General features: G+C 38.1%; 1 protein-coding gene across 1 annotated transcript in view; it reads right to left on the bottom strand.

Moving 5' to 3' along the window:
• Positions 1 to 4,900: 4,900 nt before the first annotated feature.
• LOC102194526 (serine/threonine-protein kinase DCLK2-like) overlaps positions 4,901 to 11,582 on the bottom strand; it is a 24,618-nt gene continuing 17,936 nt past the window's right edge. Inside the window, exons 8-16 of the mRNA XM_005753813.1 lie at positions 11,332 to 11,380; positions 11,233 to 11,290; positions 11,023 to 11,142; positions 10,624 to 10,770; positions 9,561 to 9,694; positions 8,461 to 8,538; positions 8,200 to 8,296; positions 7,749 to 7,829; positions 4,901 to 7,625 (exon numbers count right to left, since the gene is read on the bottom strand). Coding sequence (XP_005753870.1) covers positions 7,485 to 7,625; positions 7,749 to 7,829; positions 8,200 to 8,296; positions 8,461 to 8,538; positions 9,561 to 9,694; positions 10,624 to 10,770; positions 11,023 to 11,142; positions 11,233 to 11,290; positions 11,332 to 11,380 — 905 coding nt within the window. The 3' untranslated portion in view covers positions 4,901 to 7,484. The remainder of the gene's footprint in view (positions 7,626 to 7,748; positions 7,830 to 8,199; positions 8,297 to 8,460; positions 8,539 to 9,560; positions 9,695 to 10,623; positions 10,771 to 11,022; positions 11,143 to 11,232; positions 11,291 to 11,331; positions 11,381 to 11,582) is intronic.

Raw genomic sequence — 11,582 nt, 5'->3', positions numbered from 1 at the left:
ATAAAAGTATAAAAGCAAATATAAAAACTGAGTAAGGTAAAAAAAAAAGGACCTTGAGGGTCTGAAAGGCGCCTATAAATAAAATGTGTTATTATTATTATTATTATATTATTATTATTATTATTATTTATAGAATACAATGCGGGGGGGAAACTGAATATAAAGTAGTTAGTACCTAAGTCTTAAACATATGCAGAAGTAGTATCTTTCAATTTAATATTGATGGAGAAAATTTTTCAGCAGAATTATTCTTACTTTTGATACTTTATATCATGGTCCTGGGAATGACCCAGTGTTTTGTGTTTGCTTTTTACTTCTTGATTATTGTTAAAGAAGCTTGGAGTTTCTGTTTCTGTACCCTTCCTGTGTTTCACGTTTGGTTACTCTTTGTCTCTGTGCTTCACGTTCCCTCTGTCTCCCCGGTCAGTCATGTCTCTCTCAGTGTCAAGTCTGCTTCTCTGTATTATATTTCCTGTTTTACTTTGAAAGAAGACTGGCAAAGGTGAGTCATCCTAAAGCTCAGGCAAATAATCAATCTCCTCTTGGTTCGGGGCAAGGTTTTTAGCATTGTCCTCCTCCGAAGACATAAGGCCATGGACCAGTAACTCGGCACAGGATGCAGTCTTACAGCGCTTCTGGCTGATCCGGTCGACCCCAAAGATTGACCTGGCGAAGAAGATTCATCTGCTCAATTCCATCATTATACCCACTGTTATCTATGCATTTGAGATGTAGAAAACATCAGCCAAAAATGTTTTTTAAAAAAGGACTCAGTGAGGCACAGCAGCAATGTCTAAGATGGACCCTGCGGGTCTCTTACCGGGACCAGAAATCGACAGCTGGACTGCCACACGTCCCCTCCGTGACATTGTGTCTGAATGGCGTATGCACTTTGGAGATCACATTTTATGCCAGTTGCGCGGAAGACATCCGGAAGACTTGCTGCTCAATGCGCCGAATGGCCAAATGTCTTGTGTGTGTTATTGGCAGGGTTGGGTTTGGGGGGCAGGGGGTGGGTCGTCTCTGCTTGCCTTTCTGTAAAAGTACACCACTATGTGTCAAATCTGTCTTATTTGTGTTATGTTATCTATCCATGTCTCTATGTTTGTATGTATGTATCACAAGTTTCCAAAAAACAGCACTTCAACATTGTTTCATTGCATTAGTTTAATTTTCACAGTTGAATGCATTTGTTTCCTCAGTACAAATCAGGGTATACCCCCCTTCTTCTCCAGCTTAATATCAGCAAACATCCATGTTTCATATGAACACACATCACATTACAGATCATTATTAGCATTAACACATGTCTACAACATGTCGTTAAAACTCTTTTCTTCACTCCTCTCCTTCCACATCAAGCCAAGACTAGTTTTCCTAAAAAGCACCTCAAGGTGAACTTATGGTTAATCTTCCACAGCTTTGAAGAAATTTGAGCTGCAAAGCAAGCCTTTTTTTTCTTGTTGAATTGTCCAGTTTGATTGTGTTAACAAATCGATTGTGTCTAAATTCGTAAATTAAAGATTTTTCATGCAAAAATCCTGTTATTAAATGATTTAAGACATTCTTTAGTAAATTGTACTGACCTTAAAGATCAACCTCAGACTCAGATTTCTTTTTGGAAAACAAGCCCAGTTTGGTTCAAAATCCTAACTTGTCTAGTGCATAAAAAATAAAAAAAATAAAATCAGCTCCTGTCTATAATGAGGCATGATGTAAAATGATCACACACACTCAATCAATCACATCCCATAAAAACACAAAGGACCCAGTAATCACAGCCACCCGAGTCAAAGTGAAACTGAATCATCTGTTTCCAACTTTGCTCAAAACAGTTCAAAGTGTACTAATGACATAGTAAAACCTTACAGCTCATGATCATCAGGGTTTTAATGTCAAAGTTTTTCATTTACAACCACAAATAGAGATTTTTTTCATTTGACAGCTACCTTTCTTTGGAGAATTGCAAATGTCATGGACCAAACATCTAAAACATGTAAAACCAGCCAAGCTGTATACAGTGATAATGACAACGATGTACTGACGTGCAAGAATGTTAAATTATTTGCTGGATGCTTGAAACACCCAAAGAAATCAGTAAATTTAAGGTCACACATCAGTTAGACTAATTGCAAGAATGTAAAGAATTTAAAAAAAAAACAACAACCCAAAAAACCAATCAACTGACTTTGAAAACATAAAATTTATATTAAACTTTGCATGAGAAATTGTTTTCTTCCCAATAATTTGACTCAAATTGTGTCCCAAAAGTGGTAAACCCTAATAAATTTGAAAACTAAAAGTAATAACAAAGGCAGGGAATGAAACTAAAGTAGATTTGTGAAAATGGTTGGCAGTTAAATTTGCACAATGGGTTCAAAGTCGACAACAGCAAAAACTAATTGATGCTGAAACGCATCAACACAAGTGAAACATCAAGTTTGGCTTCTTGTTGACGCGGGTGGCTGCAACAGTAGCAACAAAAAGGCTCTTCTTGGTTTGGTATGAAGTATAAAAAGGAAACAATTAAGACTACTGGGTTCATAGCAGGCATAGAAGGTCAAAGACCGAGCCGCTGACTGAGAGTTTGGCTGCCGCTGAAGGTCTTCATGAGTGTTCAATGTGAGAAGATATGTACGGCTAGCTTGTTAGCAACATTCTAAATACATCGTCGGTGCTACTGAATATAATACTGTCAGTGTTACCGTCAGCAGTTACTGAGTACATGACCGTGCCATTGTGATTTATAATACTGCAGGGCTGTAACAAAATGTCCGAACATTAAAACATATGACAGTAACTGGTGCTAATTTGGTGCTAATGATATAATGCCATTCAGAACACAATTAAATTGTTTTAATTCTGGGGCTTATTTTATCGTTTCACCTAAAAGAAAATGACCCCAACAATGTATCTGTCTGCAGCTATCGTTCTGCTGTACATCACAGGCCATTTAATTGTTTAAAGAAAACAGTCATGTATTCAAGGCTCTGCAAAAGTCCCTTTTCTAGACATTGATGTGTTTACGATTTTGAAACGTGAGTGTACCAGCAAGGTAAAGTGTGTTTTTTTTTACTGTTTTTTTGTGCTGCATGCATTGGTTATTATCACACCAATCATTGGGCCGGGTCTTCTTAAACTGTTGCATATGACATTTTCTTTTTTCAACTTGTTCATGTTGCTGGAATTTGTTGTAGGTATTAGTTTATGCATATTTATGATTGTATTATTTATTAAAAGCTTGTTCAGTGGTTCCTGTAATTGCCTACTTACAGTCAGGTAGCTGTAATTTTTTAATGTGTGAGATAAATAATTTTCTGCCCTTCAAAACAGTTTGTGAGCTCGAAGTTATTTCATTAGTCCCACTCATGAACACTTCAAATGCCCCTGCCAAACTCTCAATGAGCAGCTCCAGCCTAAGGTCAAGGCCATGGAAAGGTTATGCTAAGCTCAAAGGTCACGGTAAGGTCATAACACTGCATTAGGTCAACGCATTTACCCAGATGACGATTGACACTTGGTTTCAAGTTTTAAAGAAAGATGCAAACAGACTCAGAACTTACAAACCTCATACATTCCAGTTTTTCCACAGGACTTCAAACATTATGTCGTGGAAATCAACTACCCACGCACACAAACACACTTTTTTGTCGTTGTTTTTAAAAACAGGCATTCCTTCATTCTCACTGATGTATGATCAGTAATATCACAGACAGCATGATGGATGTGTGGATGGAGCAATATGATTGGTGACACCTCACAGACGCATGACCACATGATGAAAGAGCTCTGTCAGTGTCCAGTCCTTCGTTGCTACCAAATCTATCAAGAACTTGACTTTAAGGTAAGAACTCTTACTTCACACCCTTCAGAAACTCCACTATTTTTTAAATTTAATAAGTATCTATTGAGAATGACAAAATGTTCCAATATCAATGTGGAAAATCATTTGTTTCATCCAAGAAACACAGTCTCATTGGGCAGCACAAGGTTTTTTCAGGGTGCTGACACCACATGTCTACAATGAGACTTTTTTTCTTTTTCATCGTCGTAGTATTTGTTCAGGCTGCTACTGTTTCCCTACTTCACAACTGACTCACACAGACAAACAGACAACAACAGACAGAGTGATATTTACATTATTTACAACAGATTTTATCCTCCGTAAACTGCTGTGAACCGAGGAGAGGCAGTAAGCTCGGGGACTAGACTCAAAGGTGACCTTTATCTCAGTCATACTGCAGGTAGAAACTTTAAAAGGTTGTTGAAATTTTTTTTGAAAATGTGACATTTTGAAGTCCCTCAGTTCATTTCAGATACAGTGCGAAGCCTGGGGGAATAGGTAAAGGACAGAAGGCGAGTGAGACGACAGGACGTGTCCTTCAGAGGAACAAAAGGAGTCTTTGTACATAAGGCTCATTGTTTTTTGGCTTTCAGTGTTCAGAAAGTGGCTTGAAAAAACCTTCACTGAAAAATTCCAACTGGAAACTATGCTTTTAATTTAACCATTTATCAAAACCTTTAACTGCTTAATTTTACTTAATTTGTTTAATGACATATTTTAAATATTTGCTAACAATTTGAAGTGCTGTAGTTTAATATTTATTTAAACCTAGCTTCCTATTTTAACAGTATATTTACTTTCTGTGCAGTACACAGTTATGTGAAAAAGAAACTAAGTGCACCGCACGATTTTTATCTTTTACAATCAATTTTAATCTTTCTCTGTATAACTTTATCACAGCTAAAGTTATCAGTCTCTCACACTGTCGTGCGGGAATTTTGGCTCACTCTTCTTTACATCCGGAATCAAATGATTAGTTCATTACCTGGCCTCTGGAGAACTTTAAGATGTGTCAAGGAGGTGATTTAGTTATTAAAATCAGCTGTGTTGGATCAATGACACATCTAAAACCTGCAGGACACCGGCCCTTGAGGCCTGGAGTTGGACATCCCTGTCTTAGATCATCGAGGTTTATGTTTGTGCACAGCTCTGTTAATGTCCTGTTAGAGGACCTCAATCAGGTAGAGGTCAGGAGTCATTGCAAGCCCTTGATTCTTTTGATTTTCCTGTTACATGACCCAATTTCAGCCAAGCGTTTGTTGTAAAAAAGATGGCCTCAAATTTTACTCTAGAATACTTTGATTACAGAGGAGTTCATGGTCAACTCAATGCACGCAAACCATACTTGTTCAGGCTTTTCTGGTTATACTATAAACCTCAATGTTTGTGTGTAAATTTTCATTTGTTTAATCTACACACAAACTTGGTGTACATGCATTAACGTAAGATTCCATACAGAATACACTCGCAAAATGTGAACTTTGGACAGAGAATTTTTTCTTTTTTTCCCCCAGTCTTTTTCCAGTTGAGGAAGTATCCTATGTTTAGATTTGCCAGTATCTCGCAGTAGGAAAAGTCAATTTCCCAAAATCCAGACAAATTCTGAGTGCTTCAAAACCAAAGCAAACACAACGAGCCTTCATGTGTGGCTATCATAAATATCAAACTTCTAGGGACTTTAACTTGTAAGAGAAAGCAATTAACCAGCAGTGTAAACAGGCACAGTACTCAATCACCTCCCCAGTTTGCAGGTGCAAGTAGAAGAAATGAGAGACGTCCTTCGGACCAGCAGAAGGAGGGCTGGAGGGCAAAGGCAGAAGAAATGCGACGTTTCCCGGAATAAATGGAAGACATCCTGGTTGCCTAGCAGCAGGGACTACAGAAACGATAATCTCTAAACCAGAGGGAGCATTTGAAAATGAGTCAGGTGTTCATATCTTAATGAAAGTGGTTGACGCCTTTTTACAGCCGTCCAATCAGTTTTTCCAGTGTCATTCAGATAAGAGGTAAGAGCCATTTACAAGAAATGGTAATACAGTCCAATCAGACTCTGGATCATAAAACAAGATGAGTTGAATAGCACCTTCATGGTGTCCCGACATCGATATAGTGTGCGTCCTTCAAGTAGCCGGGCATTGTGTCTCACAACAAAATGGGCATTTAATAGCATTCTAATAGAGCTCATCAGCAGCAGAGACGTGTCTTGTAAAAGTCTTCAGTAGTTTTAATGGCACAGACCAAAGGTGGGATGGTGTTCACAGGATAGACAAATAGTAGAGAAACTGGTTTGTGCAACAAACTCCCATTGTTGCAGACTTGTGCAGCTTCCAGTAGAAATAAAGAAGAAAAAACATACAAAAAAAACCCCCAAACAGTACATCCATCCAACCAAGGGAAGCAAAATGACTCCAGAGTAAAAGTAAGGGAACACGACTGCTTCCAGCAAATCAAAATAGTGAACAACTGTTCTAGACACTAAACTAAGTTTGGGGACACTTACTTGGTTGGTTTGACATGACACAGGTTGTATTCTAAATCATGTAAGAAGGGAAGTGTTGGGTTTTCACTTGATCTAAGGAAACTTATTATTTCCACTAACTTACATATTTGGTTTTCCAGATGGTATAGGATGGGCCACATTTGCTTGTTTTCCTGTCCTCCTCCTCCTCCTTTCCTTTCTTCAGTCAAGTTATAGAAAACAATCTGCATTCCTGACTGGACTTTTTGGATTCCACTTGGTGAATAAAGAATGTCTTCATGGCCCGATAGCGGATATGTTCTAGACCTGAGAGAACCTGTTTGTTGGTGATATGTTTGGGGTAGATTAGAAAGAATGCATTTTGATGACGAAGATTAAACTGAACATACTTTAAATCACATTCAATTTACTTTTTTCGGTTCTTGGCCAGGGGAGCCAGTGAGACCATATTTAAGGAACTTGTAGGGTTTCCAGACTAATGTTTGCTTTCTAATTAGCAAAGTAAAGTTTGTAAAGTAAAGCAAAGTAAAGATTCAATCACATTTCTGATTAAAGAATGTATAGTATCGTGCTCGATTCAAGCAGATGACGGGTGACTGACAGGACTTGCTGACTTGCAAAGGGAGAAATTGGATTAATTCCACATCACAAGAGAGGGAAATTGTTTTATACCTCACAACCAAAATGGGAATATTTGTGGAAGAAAATTGAACCAAATCATTTTGTTTCACAAAGCATGATGGGACTGGTTTCATGTCAAGTAGATTGAACTAGATTGGTTTTAAATGGTGGGACCTCTTTTCGGTCTTTAGAAGAATGAACATGTCCAAGAGAAAGAGGTGTAGAAACTTCTTCAAGTCCGATATGTTCTGTTCAGTTTCCTGAAGATGAAATTAAATAAAAGCCAAGAGGAAGTGATTGGTTTGGTTTTAAATGGAAACGAGAGAAAGCTAGAATTCAAAGCAGAGTTGTTGGCTTCTAGAAGTTAAAACTCATTTAACTAAGGTGACATGATGTCATGTAACAGGTTCTAGACCAGATTAAAGGGAACCGATCTGGTCTGGGAATTAATGAGACGTTCAGATATAAAGAAACTTTCTGGGTTTCCAGTGGACCAAACAAAGACTGTTCTGTTCTTGCATTCAATAAGGGGGATGTGTTTTAGACCAGAGGTGAGGGAACTTGCTTGGTTTCAAGTATTGGGGATTCTTCTGGTTCCTCTGGTTCCTCTGTTTCCAATGTGTCTCCACTGTTCTGCTCTTCAGCGCTGCTCACAGTGTTGGATTCTATAGGAGCCTCATCCTAGACAAACACACCATATTTTACTATGAAAATGAAAATAAGCATTGAGTATTGATGACCACCAAGTTAATAATTACTGTATTATTGTAGTATTGACGAGATTACATGTCTGAGTGCCCTTACCGTCACCCAGGGGTGCGACAGGACCTCCTCGGCAGTGAAACGGGCATCCACATTCACTTGCAGCATCTGACTTATCAGCATCTGAGGACCAGATCATGCAACAGTTACCAGTCTGCAGTACACCGTACCAATGTGCTGCTTACTAGGTCACACTGCTGTATTTCATGCTATGTGCCTTTGCTTTATATGGTTTCTCTTTTCACTTTGTCCTGCTGAATAGCCTCTAATTTTGAGATGGTTAAAATTCAGTTTTGTGCTTCCTAAACCCACTAAATAAGAGATCAAACCACTGAAACTTCATAAAAACTGGAAAAACATTAACTCAAAAACCATCTTAGCAAAATGCAGGGCTTTAGTCAATGGTGAAGCCACAAGATAATCATGTTTGTTCTTGAGCTGATGTCAGATACCAAACAATGTATTTACTGTTTGCAAACTTCATGAATGGTACCTTTGCTGGAAGACTGATGGTGTCCCAGTCTGGAGACGGAAACTCCAGCTTCCCTCTGAGGATCTGATCAAACAGCTCCTCCTGAATATTATTCTCACTGAGGAAGAGCAAGAATCAGGAAAAGCTGTTTATTAACGTAACCAAAATGATGGTAGGTCACATGATACCAAAGCAATACAAAAGACAAGACTGCGTTAATACAACAAATGAAACAATTAACACATGCACGACTGGATAAACAACAACTTTATGCTAACTCACCTTCTGAAAGGAGGAAATCCACACAGCAGGATGTAGGTGATCACGCCCGCCGCCCAGATGTCCACCTTTAGACCATAACTGCACACATACACAAACAAAACAGTGTAATATAAGAGACGGTCAACTATAAATAAACGTTTATAAGAAAAGGTAAGAAGTTTCTTTCTTTACAAGCAAAAAATAAAAGAAATATATATTGATACATTTCTGACTTAAGTTATACTACATGTTGTAAACAACAATATTTTTTTATAGCAACAGGATACAAAGCAATTATTCTGGAGGTCAATTTTTTTCAAAGACTTATTACATTAACTGTCACTAAATTTAAATATTTATATTTATTTAACATTCATATATATTTTAATAAAGTGAAATTTTGGTCTTTTCATTTGAATAATTCTTTTAAATTGAAGTTTTTTTCATTCATTTAATTCATTCATTATCCATTTAAAATTAAAGCTTTAGAATCAGACAACAATGCATCATATGTAATGTACATATATATAAAACCACCAAATATATTACATTTATTCAGACCACCACCAAATGTAAGGTATATGTCACAGCTGCCCTAAATTCACAGTATTTGTAATTAATTTTTACATTTCTATAATGGTTACTCCACCAGTATGTTCAAACTCTTTAATCAAAGTGATTAATTGCTAAAAAATAATGTTGTCACCCTGTGTATTTTCAAATTTACTGTTTTATAGAACAGCTGGAAAAAAAGTAATGCACAACTTTTGAATGAAGATGACAAATTAATGGGTTTTAGAGGCATTTATTTTAGTTTATTTTATTCTGCTAAGCAAATAACATATTGCAGTGTATCAAGAGCCAGCCTTTGACCAAGTCTGTACTGACAATTTTAAATTGGTTATTTATTATTTGGATCTGCTATTTTACATTTTTTATGAATGCAGCTGTAGAAATGAGACAGACAACAGGTCTTTAAATGTGCTCTTCATGTGCACAGCTTAATTTGCAGTATTTTTCTGCAGACCTAACAATCTAATATTCCTGCTTTCAACCATCTGTCCCAATCGACTTCAGAAAAGGAGATTAGCATAAATTTGGGGTTTTGTGACCTCCCTTACCCGGTCTCAGCGATGATCTCCGGGGCGACGTATGTCGGCGTGCCACAAACAGTGTACAGTGGTCCTTCCACCACTGTCGCCAAACCAAAATCCCCCAGCTTCAATGACTTAGTGCCATCTGGATATTCACAAACCTGCGGGATACAAATACATGAAATCTTCCCAAGGTGCACACAAAGACTGCAAACAAAGGAGGTAAACAGCTCCACAGGCTTATTTTACGAACCTGATAATCATGTTTCCAAATAAATCAGGAAGTCAACAGAAGTAATAATTACTCAGCATAATATATAAGTATAAGATACCTTTATTAGTCCCACGAGTGGGAAAATCATCAACCTATAGTTAAAACAATACAGCTTTTTTTTAAAGAATGACCTAAAAGAAGTATTGTAAATAAATTACTTACAAGGTATACACTATATATTACCTTCAATTTATGTTCAAAGTATTCAAAAAAGTAAAAAATTACTCATTAAAACGTGTCATGAACTTACACTGTTCTTAAGTTAAAGTTTGCCTTACTTACTTTAGGTAATCATTTTTAATGGTAAATGGCCTGTATTTGTATAGCGCTTTACTAGTCCCTAAGGACCCCAAAGCACTTTATACATTCAGTCATCCACCCATTCACACACACTGGTGATGGATGGCAAGCTACATAGCAGCCACAGCCACCCTGGGGCACACTGACAGAGGCTGCCGGACACTGGTGCCACGGGGCCCTCTGACCACCACCAGTAGGCAATGGGTGAAGTGTCTTGCCCAAGGACACAATGACCGAGACTGTCCAAGCCGGGGCTCGAACCGGCAACCTTCCGATTACAAGGTGAACTCCCAACTCTTGAGCCACGATTGCCCCAAAAACACATTAAAATTGTAAATGTAAAATAAACAATGAAGAGGTGCATTGTTTTTAGACTACAGTTTATATGATTTAAAATTCAAGAAACTGTTAAAATAAAAGCTCCACAATTTTTTTTCCATCTTTTCTGAACCAAAAAAAACGTAACTGCAAAAAACAAATTCAAGTATTGTGAACACGATGTGTGCGTGTTCGTACCAGCAGGTTCTCTGGTTTGATGTCTCGGTGTACGATGTTCATTCGGTGCAGGTACTTGATGGCTCCGGCCAGGTTGAACACCATGGCGCTGGCGTCTCGCTCGCTGTACTTTGTAGAGGAAGTGATGGCGTCGAACAGATCTCCGCCCTGAACAGACAAAGGCATGAAAATAATACATTTGTTGTGTTTCATAAAAAGAATAAGAGCACTGGAGTGTTAGCAACTTTTGTGGTGATTGAAAAGTTCTTCGGTTTCTTTATTTTTCTACATGAAAAACAGAGGCAGCAACAGAAGCTGAAACCTGAAAAACATTCAGTTCATAGTTTTTGCTTCAATAAGCAGCTGAAAGTTCCCAATGTAATAACACTTTCTGGAGAAAACAGGAAGAAGAGGCGAAACCTTGACGAGCTCCATGACCAGGAACAGCTGAGTGGGCGTTTCGTCCACCTCGATTAACTGGATGATGCTCGGATGTCGAACCCTCCTCAGGACCGCCACTTCATTTTCTATCAGGTGCTCCTGTTTACACACACACAGAGGTTTGGTGTCTTCATCATTTCAGAGGACTTTACATAAACTCAGGATTAGTCAGAGATCAGTGAGTCTTACCTTCCCACAGCAACGAGCTTTGTCTATGATCTTCAGAGCATACTCCTGTCCTGTTGACCTGTCAGTCAAACAAAGATAAAATATTACAGATTCACACACCTCCTGAATCCCAGTGTTGAGCTACTGCACTCAGAGGGCCACACTGAGCCTGAGAATAATACACAAAATCTGTCTGTGTTTGTTTCTTTGACCACAAACTTCTCCAAGACCATCAGAAGTTCAGCAGCCAACCTTGGCACACAGGTATATCTTCGGTCCCTTGAGGTTCTTATGTATATCACATCATGTTGCCTAGCAAACATTTAGCATTTCTGGACCTATAACACCTTATACCTTATAAAAGCATTGCA

This window comes from Pundamilia nyererei, unplaced genomic scaffold, assembly GCF_000239375.1.
Source record: "Pundamilia nyererei isolate P.nyererei 1_Seehausen unplaced genomic scaffold, PunNye1.0 scaffold00467, whole genome shotgun sequence".
Classification (NCBI taxonomy): domain Eukaryota; kingdom Metazoa; phylum Chordata; class Actinopteri; order Cichliformes; family Cichlidae; genus Pundamilia; species Pundamilia nyererei.
The sequence above is the reverse complement of the archived record's forward strand: the minus strand, read 5'-3'. Positions and strand labels throughout refer to the sequence as shown.